Consider the following 21,619-nt stretch of genomic DNA (forward strand, 5'->3'; position numbering starts at 1 on the left):
TTTACTAGAGTAATATTTTACCTTGGGTAGCTCTACTTTAACTCAAGCACATGATTTGTGTACCTCGTCCACAACTGCTGATCAGTCCATTCCCATGTTGCCCTTCAGGAATAAGACTTAGTAAAGAAGATTTGTTCGGCATTCTGGCCAAGACAAAACATTGCTGGCGTAAAAATCTGTTGTAAACATGCTTAGTCACATCCTACAATAGCGCAACCGTAGTGACAACGGAGATATTCCGGTCTGAGACCAGGAAACCCCCCCTCTGATGCATCATGAAGGTGTATGGAACTACAAGTGTCCTGGGGTGGTTACTTGAGAGCAGCCCATGGTGAATTGTTTCCTTTCCTTAGTTAACATCACTGCCAAGACCATGAGATCATTAGTTTCTACAATAGTGGCTGTGCCAGCAATCATGTCTTTGCTGTTATGGTTGGGGAGGGTGTTCCAATCATTGCACACTGTATTTGGACAATGAATGCTGGATCATGTAGTGAGGGAACACTAATGGACAAAGACACAAACTATGAAACCAACAAGGCTGAAGAATGCTGTGCTGTGCAATAGGACACTACAGAACACAACAAGTAATGTACTAAATGCTAGTTTTAGGCCATCAATTCCTTTTAAGTAAATGTCACTTGAACAGTGCTTTCTCTGGTATAACTGGCAGAAAACAGGAGTGGCCTTCAAACATCAAAGAATTGTGGGACATCTAAAAGAAAGAGTATTGACTCTCCACACCTGAGAAGGGCGCAGTGGAGAAAATCGAGTAAACTGACACCACGGGTGCAAATAACCAGCCAAGCAGCTGTTCCGATCCAATCACACGACCACATCCAATATTCAACAGCGTCTAGCGTCTCAAATTCACAACATGACCAGAAGAGAAAGAGAGACTTTTCCCCACATGAAAAAAAAATGTTTATTACAAAATACCTGTCTTAGGACATACTGGCTTTGATTAAATTAAATATTTCATGGAAGAACATGTCCACAACCCAGAGGCAAAGTTGAAGGGACTGCAGCTGGACCATTTGAAATGGTGTGTACATACTCAATGCATATAAGGGAAGGCTAGTCAGATATGGAATTATCCCCAAAAACAACACTGGATAGTTTATTAATTACTACTGTGATAATTTCACTGGTGGGCTTCCATAAAAATGACAGGCGAAAGCAAACTGCATTTAATCCTCAAGTTTAGAAAATGTCCTCTCACACAGGCACAAGCGCACACATACAGGCATTATATCTCACAGAAAAAGCCTATCAGTCTTCAATCCACACACATGCACATCTCCACTAAACAGCGAAGACCCGAACCTGATGGGTTCTGATACATGTGATTCATTTCTAGAAGGGCTTGGTCGCTATATGAATGAGGTCCCCATTGTAGTTGAAAAGCTGATTGAGTGGGATTTCTTTAGGTTGTAGGGACACTGACTTTTCAACATTATCTGCATCATTCAATTGATAAGGTGTACAACTCATTCAGACTGATTTGAGGTGAAATGTCTAGAGAAACCCACCCAGTCAGACTTATTCATAGTGAACCAGTTAAACGACACTGCTAAAATGTACCTTACAGAAAGTTAATACATGAAATGGTTAGAAATCTACTGCCTTAGACATTGTTTTATAATAATTTAGTTTTTACAGGCTGATGTAAGGCAAAACAGTACCAACAGAAAACTGTACTTACCATTACCACTACATATGAACACTAAGCCACATAGGCTGTGATTTTGTATAGCAAATAAAACTGCTATAAATCCATTGTAGACCTCCTGATCCCTGGTTGACATCACCACCACTTTAAAGAAATCATGGCTTGGGTATCTCTAAAATGCATCATTTCACATCAAATTCCTCTGAATATGTTTACATCTCGCTGATTGAATTTTGCAAGAATTGTGAAAGCGACAGAATTCTCCTTTAAAGGTCCAACCATTCATAGCTTTTGTAGTCAATCCTAAATTTCTCAGCTGATCTGAGACATATTTAGCCTTTCATAAAGGTCCAACAGTATGAAGAGAAGTGTAGATGGTCCAAAACTGGCATTCAGGAAAAAAAAAAAAAAAAAGAAAAATTACAAGGGAAAGTCTGCTTCCCCTGTCAGTCATCAATATAACACATGGAATATTTGGTTGAACTTGCAACCAGGAGGTTCCACCCAAATAAAATAATACAACTGCAGCATCCCTCCTACTGCTTGTAGGGTGCAATTCAATCTCTCACTCAAACTCTCTCTCATACACACAAGTCCTATCTATTTCTGTCTCTCGTTGACACTGTTTAGGTACGCGTGGGTTTCAGGGGTTTCAGTTAAACTGTAAATCAATTTGGCAAAAATATCACACAAGTCAAACATCAACCATGAATGGTGACGATTAGATTAGTTAACAAAGCTTCTGGCTTTCGTCTCCAGCATGAAGTTCACAGCTGTCGCTGTGCATGTATGAGGGGACTTGTATCACTGGAACGTATACAGCTGCCCAAAGTCCTGGTAACCGTGGCCATGGAGATTGGTGCTCCATGCTGAGGCTTACCTCCAAGTCTCCTGGGGATGCTGTCCTTGATTGACATGGTAAGGCAGACATTGTGAATTTACATATATGTATGATACAGAGAGAGAAAAAGAGGGGAAAACAGCAACTGAAGAGAATGAGATGATCAAAGAATGTTGTTGGGAGTGTATGTGTGTGTTATTTGTGTCTGTAGAAGGCTCTATAGAAGGCGAAGCCCAGAACAGTGGCTATTGCAGCTCCAAGTGTCACACGCAGCCAGAAGGAAGTGCTGCTCATGTCCGAACCATTCAGGTGCCTACAGACAAGTGATGACCCACAAAACAGGAAACAAAATTATAAACAGAAGTGAGAATCTTCCAAATAAAACAAAATCTACGGTGTACATCTAAACGTTTAAGTGCAGAACCCACAAAATTTTGACAAAAGCATATGTCCTGATTTGAATTTCACTCTATCATAGCAGATAAACATATGCTGAAATATATTTTAAAATATAATTTCTATATCCTGCTTTGGTAATATTATAATAGCAAGCCCTAATAAATAGTAACTTAAATATTATCTTCATAGTTTGTTAATGATTTTGAATAATTTACATAATTTTTACCTACATGTTAAAACACATTTGAATTTAGACATTTATTTGGTAAACAGGAGCATAACTAATTTCAAATTACAATTACTTAGCAGTTAATCTAATGCTTAGTATTTCAGGTTGTATTTTTACCCTTATGAGCATCAAACGTCTTACTGTCACCAAGTAGATTAATAATTCAAATCTATTCAATAATGCATATGCATCATAGATCAGCGCACCACGACGGCTCAAAACTGATCAATAGGACAGTTTATTCACACTACATTAAATAAAAATAGCTCCGATCTAGCACTGCTGCATTTAAAGGTGTTGCAAAAACTTCAGGACTACACTCAGGACTTCCATCAAAACACAAACAAAATGTAAACAAACTATGGACTCTCTTGAGAGAACTAACTACACATTTCACATGCATATATGACATGGCATTAGTACCTGAAGCTTCAGAATCATACAGCTTACTTTTCTCTACTTCAGGGACATTTCTGTCAAGTTTAGCATGGCTAGTTTTACCACAGTAGCTTTGGTGCAACATCAGCGCAATGCAACATGACAAAAACAGAAACAAAATGAGCTCTGCCACTCGTGCCTGGTGTAATCAGCTTTACTGATTAAAATGAAAGTGTTTCAGTTTTGCTGCTTGTTTGCATTGCTTGCTGTTACGACAATATGTTGATCGTTGTATTTCTTTTAGGCAGGCTTGCTGCTTCTAATAAACTTTGCTGTGGCTGTTAATTTTTTTTTGAAGGTTGGTTGTCATTACGCTGAAGATGAATAAGGCAGAGTGATATTAATATAAATTCGTTCGCTGTGCCATTATCAGGAGATATCGGAGCATACAGAATGCCTCTCAGCCAATTATACTGCAAATATCAGAACTAACTGTGGTATAATTATTAACAGTCAAACTACCCAATAATGAATATTCTGTTATTTATTAGTAAAGGATAATATCACCAATGTTTACCCTTTCCTTTCTATGAAAAAGAATACCAGTGAGAAAATGAGCCATGAAATCCCATATATTCAAATAATAATTAAAATCAATTTCTAAGCATTTGCACAGTTGTATTTTTCATGTAAGCCCTATCTCTCTCTCTCTCTCTCTCTCTCTCTCTCTCTCTCTGCGCGTGTGTGGGAGTGAGTGAGTGAAAGACAGAGTACGTACGGGTACATGGCTGCCCAGACGAGCTTGGTGTAGATGTGCATGTTGCTGTTTGTGTGCAGTGTGGAGAAGCGCAATGGAGCAGGGAGCCTGTGCTTGTAGCAGAATTCAGCAGGGCTCATGCCATGATGCTGCTTCACCTCTGGCAGGTCCACCTTGGAGCCCACAACCACACATGGCACCCCACGGTCCATGTAATGCTGCTGCAGAGACACCGACCAGGAGAAATCAAAACAGCCTTCATAAATTAGTTAAAAGGAGCTTTTACTACCACAACCTAGTCAAATCCGGTTGCTTATAAACATCATATATGTATGGTTTAATATGTATAGATCACCTCAGCTGTGTGTTGTTTACAGTTCACTGTAAGAAAGCTTAGTTTACACAGTTGTATGGAGAAAATTAAACAACCACTGGGCAAATTTCAAGGCACAATTTATATTTATTTGCAGAGCTTAACGTATTGGATGTTATATATGAAATGTGCTATAAACCACAGACTACACTTTACGTTCTTTCATTTTTCTTCTCCCCAATATGTTAAATTTAGCAAATAAACAGTAATTATGCACTAAAATGTGCACAAGAGTGTTCTCTGTAGAGTATTTGTTAACTTATTTTCACCCAGAAAATCAAAAAACAGGTAATTTTGCTGGGCGCCCACAAATTTTTGCATACAACTGTACTTCTGCACCCGGTCATGAGACTTCTTGCAGAGTTTAGTTCCAACCACATCATCACATTATTATGCTTCGACCCATTAACTGCTTTAGAAGTCCTTGACTGGCTGAATCTGATACACTGGTAGGTAAGGGGTCCCAGCATGTCAGGGGCAGGCTGAAACTAAACTCTGCAGAAAAGCAGAGGTTTAGTAACCACTATCAACACACCATCAACAGATGCAAGGTAAGTGCTTCTAAAATAGTGGCTACTGAATATTTTAACTAACTGCAATAGTTTCGATTTAGGTAGAAATGTATGAATCTGTCCAATCGACATTAAAACACTCCAGTCTGAACAACATGGGTGCATGCAAGGGCAGGTCGTCTAGACATACCTTGTATATACTAGCACAGTAGTTGAATGAGTCTGGGTCACTGACATCATACATCAGACAGGCAACATCACACGCTGCATCTGCTGCCTTCAGGAACTCCGTTTCCACATCGACTTCCTCCAGCTGCAGCAAACAACATGAATATCAGACAGGAAGTGACACAGTAGCCTGTTGGGTTTATGGCACAAATAGATACAGGGTTGGTTTTCTGGACAGGGATTAAGCTTAAACCAGGACTACACAGCACTCTGAATGGAAATTCCTCACCGAAGGGAAAGTGTAGTTCAAGAAAAGCTTGATCGACAGAATCGTGAGCCGATTTCACAGCAGATATAGCAACAGCGGTCTCTGTTTACATTGCATTTTCACACAATAGAAATGTCTGCATTGTCCGTTTATTGCTAAATAAACTTTGTGTAGCTGACATTACGACATCAACAATAAAATACCTGACTTGCTGCCATGCCTGCTGTTAGCCTTCTCACTATGTGATGTACAGCTATATGAAGAGGTATGTCTTCTACAGACAGCTGAAAACCGCCAATCTAAAGTAGTGAATCACTACTAGTCACTATTAGTGAGTAGTGAGTGAATTTCAGGAGGGTGAATGAGAAAATATCACATTGTATGTTTAAGTTAATTGCATGCAGATACATCTAGAATCCTTAGCCTCTGTAATTCCACAGAAGATGCATAACCTCCACCCTCAATTATTAAATTTCATTAACAAATCCCTTATGTGTTTTCTGGTACATCATCCCTGGCATTCGCACAATCTTCTCTTTAGTGCATTTAGAAGCACAGGCAAGTAGAAACACAGAAATGCAATAAGAACAGGTGTCTTCCTAAACAGTTATTAAAAACTAAGCAGTTCAGAAGAGCTCAAATTTGACATTCCTCACAACTTTTGCATAATTAAATCATTGTGATATAAAAAGGTCATTCAGAGTGGTTTCATTTAAATGGTTAATTGACGAGACATCTATCAACTGATTTTCTTTATTGCGGTTGTGACTGGAACCAGGAGTTGCAAAGTCTACCACACAAATAGAGCCATTTTATTTGTTATCTAAAACAACCAGTAAACCTATACATCTTTGAGCTTTTATATGAAATGTTGACAATGTTAAAATAGTAGTAGACATAAAAGGGTGGGGGGGGGCATGTTTTTTTTGGGAACTATTTTGCTTTACAATATCCTATGCCTTATACCAAAACCGTATGTATCGTAAAATAATGTCTCATATCAGGCAGCGTATTTATAACTCTTTCACGTCATAACTTTTCTTGAGACAGTTTTAAGAGGCATTAAACACTTCGGATGCCTGGTTCCCCTGTGAACAATTTTGACTTGATAAATTTCTCTAGTCAGCACAATTCACATTAAACCACTCTGAATTATTTTGTTTACATTATAACAATTTAGGGATGTAGACTTATTGTTTAAAATTGGTGGAATTCCTCTTAAAATCAGTCTATCCAGTAATATGGAACAACTTTGGAAAGTTGTTGTAAACGGCACCATACAAAACAAGGAGCGCTGAAGTTCTAGAAGATGCATGCAGAGTTCTTCTTAAGCATGCCTGACACCATGTGTTGAACAGCAGCTTGATTTCTTTGAGCTCGTTTGTCATTTCAAGCAGACAAGTGGTTAAAAGGCATTCATATCTTAAGCAGTGTCATGGTACGTGATAATATTCTATAAAAATGTGGTTCACTCACGATAAGGTATTTCTCCTGGTTGGCAACAGTGACCGTGTTTATGGTGTAGAGAGAGAAGGCACTGGGATTACGTTCATCACTCTGAAAAACAAACCTACTTATCACCCCCAACCAGATGAATTTAATGTGCAATTAATCAAGAAGATGGGAAAATATATATTAAAGAGCATAAATTGAGTTACAACTTTAATTATGTTCTTTCCTATAATCTTTTTATGATAGTCAAACTTATTAAAAAGACTCGAAAGATGAATTCAAAAGGTCAGTATTAAAGTTAGTATAATGTAAGGCTTGTCTCTCACCACGAGACTCCGGCCTAGGAAAGCTTGCAGGAAGGCAGTCTTTCCTGTCCCACGTGGACCAATCACTTTGCAAAGAAACACAGAACGCTGTGTTTGTCCCTTTTCCAGATCTAACACTTTTTCTCTGGTTACTGAGAGAGTGAGACAGAGCGAGAAAAGATCTTCAGCTGTACAGGTTACATTTGTATTTCTTATCAGAGTTCAGGCAGCAATTTAATTTAATTCGTAAGCATTTCTGTGTGTGTGTGTGTGTGTGTGTGTGTGTGTGTGTGTGTGTGTGTGTGTGTGTGTGTGTGTGTATACCTGTGACAGCAGACGTCTGAGAATCCTGCTCCATGAGAATGGGATAACCAAGGTAACCCAGGTACTCCAAGCACCGATGGACGTCCAAGTACGCAGACAACCTGCACATCAGCCAATAAAATGTTAATGATCACACATTACCAACCGTAGTAATCTCATTTTGACTGCAAACACAATGAATGTGCAAATGGTTTTGATGGCACTAGAGTCATTTTCTCTTCTTTAAAGTTCTTTAAAACCCGCTATGGGATTGCTTACGTCCACTGGCAGAGGTAGCCATGTTGAGAGATGTAGTTCTCCTCCGTGGTGTGGACACTGCTGTACACAGACTCACTCCATGGCATGTAGGGAAAGACACAAAACAGGTTCCTCAGCTCTGCTGGAGAGAGAGCAGAGTCCTTGTCCTAAACAAAAAGAAAGAGTTAGTTATTACACTTACCTATGCTAAGCACAAGAGGGCACCATAAAACAGGGTCACAAAGACAAAGGGCTTGGCTGTTTAAATTTAATTACCTCATCATACTTTTCAAAGAGCCTCTGGAGGAACTGATAACCGAGATGATTCAGCTCTGTCGTACAACCGACAGGTACTCGTAACCTGAGGAGACGTGAGCATATGCACATACACATGAAATGAAATGCTTAAATGAGAGTTTCTTAATCCTGCTTCCAGGAACCAACCATTCAGCACAATTCCCTATTCCCTCCTTACTTCAAAACACCTGATACAACTTATGTAGGACTTTATAATAAGTAGTTGAGCTGAAATGGGTATGTTGGAGGAGAGAACAGTTGAAATTATGCAGAGCAGAGCAAGCTTAAGAGGCAATAACCTAAAAGTGTTTTGAGGTACAGTTTGTTGAAAAATCTAATTGTCACTAACATATAAAAGAATTAAGCAGTAGCATCTTGAAGGATCTTTGTTTTCAAAAACCAGGTCTATCTGAGAACAACTCAACATGGTTTGAGGCACCTGTGCAATGATTTAAGCATGCAGTGTGCACAATGCTAACTGGAGGGAATAAACTAACATTACTTCTTAAATCCATTAGCCTCACAGCTGCATAGAAAACTAAAAAAGTAGACTTTAGACATCAAACATGTCTTGATCAACCAGTTGTGTGTTATTACTTATATTATTATTGAAATAAATATTAGCTGACGATTGTCATATAAATGACTACGATTTAAATGCGTTTTATTGTTCTTTGTATGCAGCACCCTGCAACCCAGAAGGAGAAGCGGCTTAGAACTTAGCCATCTTGCTTCCTAGATGTTTACTGTCAATTGCTCCAAACTGAGGAGACACAGAGACATTATAAGAGCAGAACATTCACTCATTGAAAAAATTAATGGGACAGTTCTTAACAATTAACATGGCGTTTGTTTACAAGGAAAATGACACTCTTCAGGAAAAAGAGGCAATCGGCTTGCTGGCACAACCTCAAGCAGAAAAAGCTGCTGCTCGTTGAGCAGATATGCGCTAGCCAGAACAACTTGAAAATTTCCTGTGCATTATTTGAGCAAAACGTTACACAATCTCTGCGACTTTTTTGTAAGATTTTACCAGAGATTTCAGAGATGGGATCTAGGGCCATATTACAGAAACATCTCAACTCTTAATATCTTATCTGTTTAGTCACTAGGACAACAAAATTGTTCCAAATTTAGAATTACCCCCAACAGTGTCCTAACTTCTGTTTCAAATCCCCCCTGTTCCCTGTCAACATCCCATACGTTAATCTTGCCAATCTTGAAAAATAAGATACTGCAGCAAAGGCGGTGAATAATGAGAAATATGAAGTGACGTTGTTAGGAGGATTTAGAGCAGCTTACACCCCAGCTAAAGCTTTATGAAATGGAAACTGATACTTGGAGCAGCAACAGCCACAACACTTGTAATTTTTTTCAAAGTTAATCACATTTCAGGTTTACTTTCACATTTTACTACCAACTTGCATCTTTTTTTAGATTGTGTTTACATCTCGTCTGTGCACATATTGTCGAGTGCTTTGTAACAGACAAAATTCAGCAACTTATAACTTGATAGAGTACTTTAGCTTTTCTGAAATTGAGATATGATGCTGTAAGATATAGTTCCTAAATTAAGATTTACTTCTGTAATACGAACTTGTCAGAAATCTTATTCTGAACCCGTCAGATCTGGACTAAAGATAGGAAGTTTCTCTAATTCAACACCTGCTCTTGTTCAACACACCTTGTGTGCAAATAAACAAACATTACTCACTGCCACCCTCTAAAGGTGTTATCGCAGTGAAAAGCTAGAACTTGTACATTTTTAAGATAAATAACATGGCTCAATCAATGCATTTCTCCTTTTTACGTTTTATTTTCATAAAACGAAAGCAAAAAATAATGAAAGCTATAAACTCCATGATAACACTAGGCCTGTGGTTGTGATTAAGGTGGAAACTGTACAAATATAAACTATTCCTTTAACACAAGGGTGAAGCCAAACTCACTGTGGATAGAGGTAGTCATCTGTGAGCTCGAGCGTGTCATCATAACCGAACTTGCGCAGGATGGTCCATGTGGTCTCGTGACGTCCTCTTTGAATAAAAAGTGTGTTCAGAAACAGGAATCCTGGGGAAAACACACACACACACACAAACACACACACACACACACACACACGACAAGAGTGTCAGTATAAAACAGGCAGGCAAAAGAAAGGGTGTGAGAATGATCTTGTTACTGACAAAGTGTGAACTTCCACTTTTCCCTTCTAATTTACGCAAAGCATTACACTATCACTGTTAGTCCATCACTGTTCTCCATGAGCCTGATTCTGCATTCATTTCCACTTAATTTGAATATGTGTTACCATTTAGAGTCAGTCCGTTGTCCTGCACCCCATCACTAGTGTTTTTCCACACGACTGTCTTCACATCCTCCAGAGCCTGAGGGGCTAATGGATTCCCAAAACAGGATTTCTACCAAAACAAACAAACACACAAAACACACACACACACACACACACACACACACACACACACACACACACACACACACACACACACACACACACACACACACACACACACACACACACACACACACACACACAAATGACCTTCTCACACAAGAGTCAAGTTAAATCTGAGTAACTGGCCAAATCTGATACCCAAATAACAATGTGAGTATTAAGTACCCAAATCCACTTAAAATCTCAATTTTTAATTCAAAATGTTTACTGATGCTGCATTTCATTTTCTTGGGAAAATCTGTACTGTTCATGAAGAGAAAGAAAGGTGCACACAAACACACATTCCAATGCTCTCACCTGAAAGTTGTTGAGCTCAGCATCACTGAGAATTCGATCGTTGTCTTGATCAGATATGCTAAATATCCGACTGAGGGCACGAACACACTGTGGCTTCAGCTGCAATACAAACAGATTCTTTATCACACATTAAGACACAAATTCACCAATCAGATGGTGTACACTAGCATATTAATAGGGGGTTTGGCAGTACATTAAAAATAGCATGTCAGAGAATACTGAAATAGGACTGTACACTGGATGTGTGTTTAAATCCGGATTAAAAGGAGACTTTAGTACTGTGGCTCTTTCTCTGCCTTGTTTGTAAATGTGCTGCTACTTTATTTAGATCATGATATTTTATTTCTTTATTGTTTTACTGCACTGTAAATCACTGCTGTTGGACCAATGTCTAAAATGATAACTTTACAGGAGAAGCAAAAATCATACTTTATCTTTAATGTAAGTCAATACAAGCAAACTTCATTCCAATTCATTTTGGGACATTTCTTTTGGTTCTTTAATTATGAAATTTACACATAATGTAAAGGACATGTGCTTAATAAATAAACTTGTATGCCAAAAAAACCCTGTGGCACCCTATAAAACAATAAGACAATAAAACAATGACAACACAACAAAATAGAAAACAAAACACAGATGTTATTTTTTTCATCTAGAATGAAGCTCCTATTCTAAAACTAAAAAGAGATGCAGTCTTGTTTTTTATGCAAAGAAAAAAAATTATTATATTTTTGTTAAGTTTTTGTCTATTTTTGACATGCCTTGCCCCAACAAACAGACAAATGTTGGATGTGCATGCGCAAACAGTTCATAAAGAAAGTAAATAAAAATAATAATAATGACTTATGTAGTTACATGATTAAACATCACAGCAAAACGATGGTAATAACTCTAGACGTCTAAGGGTTTTACTTAAACGGACAAAACACAATCATATTAATTTCCTTTTGAATATACTTTGAATGCACATTGATGGACTATCTGACTGAATCTCTGCACACTCAGAATAACTCTGTCTCAACCTCTTGGTTATCAAAAGCAGTCCTCAATTCCCTAAAGCTGAGCATGACACTAATTTCAGAACCACACCTCAACGCCCACACTTCCTCCAAAGGAGCAGCCTGGTATTTAGATAATTCCAGCTACAGAGGGGTGTGTGTTTACCTGTTTGTCCTCAGGATCGTACAGCGGTGCAGTAGGGTGGAGGACAGCTTTCTGAGCGTAGTAGAATAGCTCAGAAATATTTTTCAGATTCTTCGCAGAGCACTGCGAAAACAAATCCACACACCCAGTATAATATTCAGAAAGGTTTTGACACATATTAAGCTGACAAAAGCAGAAACAGAGACCAGCACGCACACATCCAAACAAAGAAAAAACATCAGTTCCATTTCTATTTAGGAAGAAATGTATGATTAGTACAAGAATATTACTGTTTATTTGAGTTTTTTTTCTTCACCAATCACTAAGAAGTATTTTTCAGTGCCAGGTTCATTTTTTCAAAACTCTTCAAACTACTCTCTGCAGAAATACAAACTGCTGGGCTGAGCTACATGTTTTCAGTTCAGCTACAAAAACAAACACTTGTGTTTTACATCAACGTGTTTTACATTTTATGAACACTTGTGGCAGGATAACACTAAAGCATTGCTACATAAAGCACAGATCAGAATTGTGCATGTGCGGCCAGCCATCCTTACCTCCACACAGGTCTCGATCTCAGAGAACTGGTTCATAATTGGCAGAATGGTTTCCATGGAGCTGCCAGAGCGCAGGTCCGACTTGTTGCCCACAAGTATAATGGGAATCCTGCAGCAACAAGAGAACAATGAAGCCACAAAAATTTCCAGTGATAAATTCAGAACTATGCTAGATGCTGATATAATTTATACCGTCATTTATATACAATTTACAAATGTTCCTTGTGGTGATGCAGGTTTGTTGTAACAGTAGCCATTTGTGCATCACATATTTTACATGCAACTGAGAATCATCGCATCTGAAGCAGTTTTACAGGCTAACAGTACCGGATAGAGAGGTTTTTGAGCTGTGCACACGTTTTACAGTTGACCATTTAGCTGAATGGTTAAGATACGCATTCCGAGCCCATCTGAGGGAAGCACTTGTTGGTTGTGGCTTTACATCAATCTAATTACATCACTCTGGCACTCCACAAGGTATTTACATCTGCTCTGTCATTACAATGCTTAATGAAACACTTAACATGGAAACTATTATTGGTAGAATGCTCAAAATATGGTTTACCATGCAGCCCTAATGTTGACCAATAATTTTAAACATTATGGTCAGGTTAGCAATTCTTTTAACAAAGTAGCAGTACTCAGGGAGCATTAGGTACATTTAAATCAGAATTAGATATCACCCTGCAATTATGTATTTGGGAAAAAGTTGATTGGAATAGTGACTGATTGAATTTTATCAGTAATGTCCAGCATTACATGAAGGTCTGAAGAAGACACAGTGATTGCAACGTACTTGCTGCCTTTTTCAGCTCCACCATTCACAAGAGGAATCCATTTAGTTCTGATCTAAAGAAATAACAGCACTTAAAACATAAGCCAGAGATACATGGTGGAATCAACAGAATGAATTCAGGGGAGCTGGGGAGGCTGTACCTTGTCAATGGTTTCCTCCTGCGTTACGTCATACACCACACATACTACGTTAGCCTAGAGGGCACATGATATCAGCATTGACTACTGTAACAAGAGCTCAGCACACAGTATGGTTTAAATTTTTCAGTGTGAATTTGTAATGTCAATAAAACAATAATGGCTATTTCATTAAAGTTAATTTACAAAGTTGTATACACTATAGCAAGTGATTTAATTAACAACAACTGTTCTAGAAAATAACAACAACAACAATAATATTAATACATAATTTCAGACAAACATTAACTAAGGCAATCACAAGATAAAAGTCAACATGTTGAAGGGCAGGCAAACAAATACACCTGAAGTAAGAGCACGTTTTACATTTTGATCTTTTTCTTCAAAAGACAGACAGCACATCTCTCTAAAAAGATACATTTCTGTCTTTACTCGCAGATTCATGGTCACAAATGTGAAAACAACACACAACGGGGAACCTCAGTGAAACTGTCTTAGATCTATATAGACCAAGAGAATGCAGCATTCAAGAGCTGAAGTTTTAGTTTGCTACTAAAAGCATATCTTAAAATCCTAATGCAATACTGACATTCACTCTTTCCTTTGAGCTGATGCTACTAGAAATGCCAGATACTGCCAACGCTATGGCAACTAATTCTTACCTTAACAATCTCTTCTCTCAGCACTTCTTCTGACTGCTCAGTCTCTGCAGACAAAAGTAATGACAGATTGTAATGTTTCTACACTATCCATACATACTCACAAATACTTATACATCAATATCGTCGCTTTCAAATGTATTTCTAAAACAGCATGCTTAAGAAAACATTCTTAACTTTTGATGCAAGTTCAGGTAAAGAGATTTTATTTCAAGCAATTTTAGAACATTTCTATTGGTCTTTTAATAATGAAATGTTTAAAAACTACTTTCAAATAACAAAGAAAAATACAAAACAAATTCAATACAAACAAACAAAAAACACTCAATATTTTGACCAACCAAAACAGAAAAATATTGAATAGACCTACAATGAAGAAGTCAAAAGTTGGTAAAAATGAGAAATAATGATTAAAAACATTGCTGTTTCCTTTCACTCTTCTGCACCAGTCAGTACAAATAGTTTAAAAAGTTTGAGCAGCTGCTCAACAAAGAAGTCAGCCACTGTTTCACAATGAACAATGGATAAGTCATTTATAATCTCTGTTTGTGCAGAGTGTTAAAAGGGATTACAACACCTAAGAACTTCTTGACTACAGGTTTGATACTTTTGAAAACAACATCCCCCAAGATCTCTGATGCTAGCATCTGTGGCTGGGAGTCCAAGAGAGCACAACTGGGAGGTCCTGTTTTTAAGTTGTAACAAACCTATAGTGAAGAAGTTCTTGGTTGTCATATCCCCCTTTAACAATTGGCCTCTCTCTCCCCACATCAGTCAGCCCAAGCATGTTATTGGAAGTAAAAGAACTGGCGGTTTTCGTTCTCCTCTAAGCACGTTTGGCTTCACATGACTTGAAGGAAGCCTGTGTTTAACTTTGCCCTCCTAGCCCTAGACTGGGGGGGTGGTCCTAACTAGTGGGTGGAATTGGATACAACTAAATTTGAAAAAGTAAATTTGTTTATAGCATTTTAGGGTTTTCATTTTTCATTCGAGTGCAATTAGTGCATGACTAATTTCCACTTGCTTACACATGAACTAACTCATAACTGTACACATACACCACTGGAACACACACTTACCAGAGTAGTCCACTATATGAGTGGGCACTTTCTCAGGTGTGACATCTGCAGGTATGGTGATCTCCTCAGCTCGCAGTGGAACCTACCAAAGTGACAGTGAGAATGTTGTCATTCATGCAACCATATCTTACCATCCTGAGAGGAAAACATACAAGCACAAACAAATGCACTGAATGAGAACTCACCGCCTCAGGAAACTCCTCTCCTACCAAGGACATGATGAGAGAGGTCTTCCCCACCTTGGCTGAATTAATAAAAAAAATAAACAAAAAAAGAAAAGAAAAAGACAGCATGAAAAATTGAGGAAGCAACAGCAGATCAGCCAAGTTGCACTCTATGTTCAAGGTTTTGTTGACACCTGCTCATCCAGCATTTCTTCTGAAATAAAAGCCACAAAAAGTTTGTCCATCTTTGTAGCCGCCTCTGCTCTTCTTGTTGAAACTTTTGAGCTCCATCACTCCAGAGAACGCATTTCCACTGCTCCACAGCCCAACGCTGGGCACTTTATATCCCTCTAGCCGACACTTGGTACTGGACATGATGAACTTGCGATTCTACTTGTAATTCTTTTCTGTGGAGATTATACAAATGTGTGCACGACGGAATACCTGTGTCAGCAGTAAGTGCTTTACTCCAGACTTTAAAGTACCTGAATCTACAAATTAAAAACGCTGTCTGGATACTTTTGGACTTGTTGCATGTTGAGTTATGTTTGTTTCTTTAGTTTTGCACTGGAGCTATGAAGCTAGTGTAGCTAACAAATAATGTAAGCTTATATTCCACCAATTAGCACCATGCTCAATCATCACAAATTCGCCTGTACAGTTGCTGTCAAACAGACTTACTTATATGGTTTGACACTGTACAACACTATAAAAATGGACCAAAGTACAGGCAAAATTCAGGCTTCAGGACCGCTCTGACTGTTTTTAGCTATGCAACAGGCTTTTCCTCATTTTCATATTTTAGCAAATCATGTAGTGTTTGGACACCAGACACATCTTGGCTGATCAATTGCATTTAAAGTAGAGGGGAAAAAACCCACATTTTTCAGCAAATTATTATTTTCCTGTATAAATATAATCAGGGTTAAGAGGCCAAGTGGAGGGAAGTTAGATTAAAACTGGACTGGGATCAGTCAGGTTACAAGCAGAATTGTTAGATGGCCACATGTTAGCTTGCGCTAGATGAGCAAGTCCACTCAACAAAACTGGATGTGAATGCCACATGAAGTCTATAGTCAGCCTCAGCTGTTCTGCCCACAAGCACATATGCTAAGCTGGCCACAACTACTGCGTTTTTATCAGTGGCATTCTGATTAGAGGTCTGCAAATCCGTGTGCACGCCCTTCCGTGTATGGAAACAAATGTTAAGCAAGCTATACCCTGGCTATGACCAGCAGCAAGTGGTAGCCTTTCTTTATGGTGACAATAATTAGCCTTTTAGAGCAAGATGTTATCACAGGATTTTAAAAAAATGTTTTATTTAAAAAAAAAAAAAAGTTAATTGCGATTAATTTGGTGCATTAAGGAGTCAAACCACTATGTTTTCTGCCTGTGGGATTTTCTTGTAGCACAATTTTTAAAAATTGCATGTAATACAGTCATGAAAAATTACATCAGTTTGATACTGGTTGATCTGCATGTGAGCAACATCCTTATAGGAAAGTGTATCCACTTGACAGACATCTTGGCAACATCCCCAGACAGTTATTTCCATTCACACAAGACCAGGCTCTCTTTGAATGAGGAAAGACCTATGAAAGTGAGTTACGTTAACATTTCAAAAACATTTAAAATCACTGGTGTAATCTGACAAAAACAGCTTGCAGCTAATAGTTTTGGTTCAAATAATTTACAATTTTTCTGCTTGTTCTCTCAAAATGAGGGGAAGCTCTTCCCTCTTGTGGCTGGACGTCGCCTTTTTTTTTTTTTTTTTTTTGGAAGGGCAGGTGTTCCCCGTAAACAGACGCCATGTTGTGCAGGAAGACCTTTTCTATTCATATTTCAATCAGTGAACTGTCTCCTCCTTTATAATGTCTCTCATTAAGTCAAACCTCCCTTCCTGTTACAGCAGGAGGTTCTCGGCCACATCAACTGACAAAACCTACCAAACTTTCTGTAACTGTGAGAAGTCTGGCTTGCAAAGCTACACGAAACCAAACGTGTCCCGATACTGCAATGAACATAATGAGAAAAGGAGGGAAGATCATGCACACAATACAACAAGAGAGCAGGAGAGAAAATGTGCACTGCTACACTGGCTCACAGATGGGCAGGTTCTGACCCATGCAGGTGTTCACCTTCCACTTAAGGTCAGCTTGAATAAACAGGTGAAGAAAAATCTCCACCAAACCCTCCACAGAGATTAAACATAATAACAGTAACAGAGGACACTCACACAGACACACGCGTAAATACACAAACAGGGCCAGCTGTTATGTTGTGGACAGAAACTGAATTGCTGACTCATTCTAGAGCCCAACCATCTACATAACATGTCTGTCTAATTTAAGCACATTTAGGATTTTGGCTTCACTGAATGTTTTTTGTATATTAAAATATTGTTATGCTACTAATTAAATATCAATAGACTAACCAATGCTCACTGTCCATCAGCATTTCAAGGATTTGTAATTTTCTGACTACCACTGCTAAATAAAATAAAGTAAAACAAGAGAAAATAGCTCATTTAAAGTCAAACTGAACATCAAAATAGACCTTTTTAGTTTACATGCCTGGTCACATTAAGCATAATTAAGCTTATTTCAATTAAAAGGTTAATTTTTTGTTTTTTCTCCATAATCTTCCATTAAATTTAAATGATTTTTGCATGCCTACGAAACAGCTTCTGATTTTTGGTTTCATTCAGCACCAGCAGAGACTACACTAACGTGCTTAAGCGCAGCACCAGTACTCTTACAGCACTGGTGGAAAAACATTCCAGCAAACATTGCTGTTTGACAGCTCAAGAGACAAACCTTCACTTGCAAGACAGATACATGCAACAACGGCAAGCCAAGCTCTCCATTTAGCTGTGCAACTCTTCAGATCTGGCATTGATACGATTCGTAAGGAAACAGTTTTGCATATGATGCGAAAAATTCTTCTCTGTAATGTAAGATACCAATCAATCAAAATATGTTTGCTGGATGAGTTATGTAACTATAATGTTAGGTAAATCTACCACAAACATGCACTTTGTAGGTTTAAAGTTAGTGTCTGTAGCCCATCTGTTGATGTACAACTTATCAGCCTCTGTCCACCCCCCCATAAAGAGAACAAGACCACCATAAAACCAACACTGACCAGACATTATTCTGGCGGTGGATCATTCTCAGCACAGCAGTGACACTGACATGGCAGTGTTAGTGTGCATGTGTGTGGTGCTGGTTTGTGTGTATCAGAGACGGTGATGTTGCTGGGGTGTTTAACCCAGCAGTAATACTGAGGTGCTTAATGATAGTACAGCAACCAAAAACATCCTGGACAGGAAGAAACTGATCTTTGGTGAAGGGCAACCAACACAAAGCATGTGTGGAAAATGACTGTGAGCTACAGTCTACCTGTACACCAACAGGGTGGGACCAACAAGGTAGGTGTACAGAAGTACCCACTTAAAAAGATGATTCTTCAAGTGTTCTTCAGTAGAGGCAATGGTTCCATTTAGAAGCATGAATTTTATATACAACCATTTCAGGCTGTAATGATTCTTCATGCTGAGGGAGAATGTGTTGCATATGGTTCTATACAGAAAGGGTTTTTTCTAGAAAAGGGTTTTATAGAGCACCAAAAGGGTTCACATACTGTTACAAGCTTGACCTCATAACTATCAAATCCATCAGTATGAAGAACCAATTCGCCATGCAGAGAATCACACTCTAAAAGTTGGTTCTTCAAGGGTTCTTTACTAAGACAATGTTTCTATACAGAACGATGATCACTCCAAGAACATTTTGGACGTTTAAAGTGTTCTTTGCATGGTGAAATGGTTCTTCAGATTGATGGAGAAAGTGTTGCATATATATCTATACAGAATACTTTTGAAAATGGTTCTATACTGCACCAAAAAGGGTTCTGCTATTGTTACGATGTCAAGCATGTAACAGAATCGTTTTCAAAACAGTTATATGGAACCATATACAACACACTATCCATCAACCTGAAGAACTATTGCACCAAGCAAAGAACACTTTAAGCTTACAAATGATTCTACACAGAACAACTGCCTTTACTAGAAACCCTTAAAGTATCATCTTGTCAGGTGTGAATCAGTGCAACACATGCTACCCTGCCACTACCACTGCTGTGCTGAGAATGATCCAAATAATCCACCCAAATTATATTCAACCAGTGGGACAAATGGTGGTCCTCCCTTGCTGGACAGATGACCCACTGATGTCTACTGGATTGGAATCGATGCACTGATTAGAAGTGTTAATGTACAAGTTATAAAAAGCCATGGGGGAATGAGACAACCAAAAACTGATCAGTCCAATTAGATGCACAAGCTTTGTCATAGAAGTAACATCAGTGGTCACATTTGCAGAGTAAACTGCAGCAGGAAGCCCTGAGCTCAATTCACACGTTCAGCTCTGCCAGCTGGTCGAAATTAGCGCGATAATGCTGCTACTGCCCGTCACAACAACTGGCCCAAACTGCTTTCAGTCTAATAATGAATAACTACATTAAAATGTCATATTCTGGAAGGAATTTCCTTCAAACCCAGTGAAACAAATCAGGAAAAGTCGAAGCCAAATCTATAAGAGATGCTCAACTTCGGTTAGCTTAGTGTAGCTAAGATTAGCCTCAAATACGACCTGGTAGCTTCTGGCTAACTAACTTAGCAAAACACTGACTCAACAAGTGAGGCGGTTCAGTGAAGGCAACTGTCCCAAGTGCGGTTTTATATTTAGCAGTACAAAAACAGTATCTCGAGTTCATTAGCTAGATATTCACGTTTCTGAGGGGGTAGCAACCAAGCTAACTGACTAGCTAAGCTAACACCTGGCAATCCTTTTTATTATTAAGGTTTTTAGCAACCTTCTGCAGTCGGAAAAAACAGAGAAATTCAGATACATCGTATTAAGAAACACAGCATAAAATACCACAATCAGGTTCGTTACTCTGAAATCATTCGTTAGCTAGCCAGGTTAGCTCAGCTCACCTCAGATGTAAAACAGCACTGAGGTTCATTAAAATACCCATTAACATATTTAGACAGAATTTAACATCAAATTTAACCCGTAACGTACTAATATAATATTAATAAAATATATTTTTATTTAACTGACTTTGTACAAAAGCACACACGCTGCTCAGAGCTTTAGCCAACTGTAAACATCTTTTTCTTCCTATAGTTACAGCCCCTACAGTCACAGCGGGGCTCCTGTCACATTAGCCATGGTCCCTTCAGAGAGAGCTGCTCCTACTTGAGGACACAGCTTTGGTTCCTCTGTTCATGCATCGAGACAAAAGCCAGACACATAAGTTTACACTTCTAGTAACATACTGGCAGAGACGGATCAGTGCATATCCCACATAATAATGAAAATAAAAAATATATATCGTTATACTGGCGCACACAGCATCGCTGACTGGCGCTTTCTTCTCCACATATCGGGACTCCCAGATCCAGACTAGCCGAATTAGGAGCTTCTGGGAGTATTTTCATGTTTCAGTGAAGCGAAAACGCAGATCAGGATGGATTGAGACATGAAAACACTCACAGAAACACCCTAAAGACTACACGTTATCAACTTAGTTCTGCCATCTGTGTGGCGCACAGGGACCAAACCTCTCAGAAACGAAGCGAGTGAAGTTGGTCGGGGAGTTAGCAGCCTGGCTGTCTCTGACACTTGCTAACGTTAGTTTTTTCATCATTGCTACCGGAACTACTTACGCTCCCCTAACAACAGGATCCGCACGTCGCGCTTCATTTTCTTCTGTTAGTCTTCCTGCGGGGTTTATAAGGCACCTCTCGTCGTCAGGGATCAGTATTTTCTCTGCTTTTTAGAAATTCAAACCTCTCTCCTCCTCTCCCTCTGACCCATTTCCCGTCCAAGGAGAAACCGACCGCTCTGTGCTGCTCGAGACGACACTTAGCGCCCCCTGCCGGGCGAGCCGCGCCACCCGTTTCCTGTGTAGAGAATATGAAGAGCTGCCAGGATGTCGTTCCTGTCACATTTGTTTAGGTTCCCCCGTTTTATTTCATTTTAAATCTGAACACCTGCCTCATTTACCGCAACAGTTATGAACAAAATC

The 21,619-nt window shown here is 38.8% G+C and overlaps 1 protein-coding gene across 2 annotated transcripts; it reads right to left on the minus strand.

Annotated features, from left to right (window-relative positions):
* Positions 1–900: 900 nt before the first annotated feature.
* Positions 901–21,435, minus strand: rhot2 (ras homolog family member T2). Of its 2 annotated transcripts, none has more exons than XM_017700786.2 (19): positions 21,258–21,435; positions 15,542–15,600; positions 15,357–15,438; positions 14,281–14,324; positions 13,622–13,675; positions 13,482–13,534; positions 12,686–12,794; positions 12,150–12,251; positions 10,983–11,081; positions 10,524–10,632; positions 10,162–10,282; positions 8,192–8,276; positions 7,937–8,082; positions 7,679–7,779; positions 7,376–7,506; positions 7,074–7,154; positions 5,352–5,474; positions 4,298–4,494; positions 901–2,826 (listed from the first exon to the last, which is right to left on the minus strand). In XM_017700786.2, the coding sequence occupies exons 1-19, from the start codon at positions 21,292–21,294 to the stop codon at positions 2,709–2,711; spliced, it is 1,851 nt and encodes a 616-aa protein (XP_017556275.1). In that variant the 5' UTR covers positions 21,295–21,435; the 3' UTR covers positions 901–2,708. The 2 variants fall into 2 exon arrangements, with proteins under 2 accessions (XP_017556275.1, XP_017556274.1); XM_017700785.2 differs by having other exon boundaries at positions 4,298–4,497.
* Positions 21,436–21,619: the final 184 nt, after the last annotated feature.

This window comes from Pygocentrus nattereri, chromosome 3, assembly GCF_015220715.1.
Source record: "Pygocentrus nattereri isolate fPygNat1 chromosome 3, fPygNat1.pri, whole genome shotgun sequence".
Lineage (NCBI taxonomy): Eukaryota > Metazoa > Chordata > Actinopteri > Characiformes > Serrasalmidae > Pygocentrus > Pygocentrus nattereri.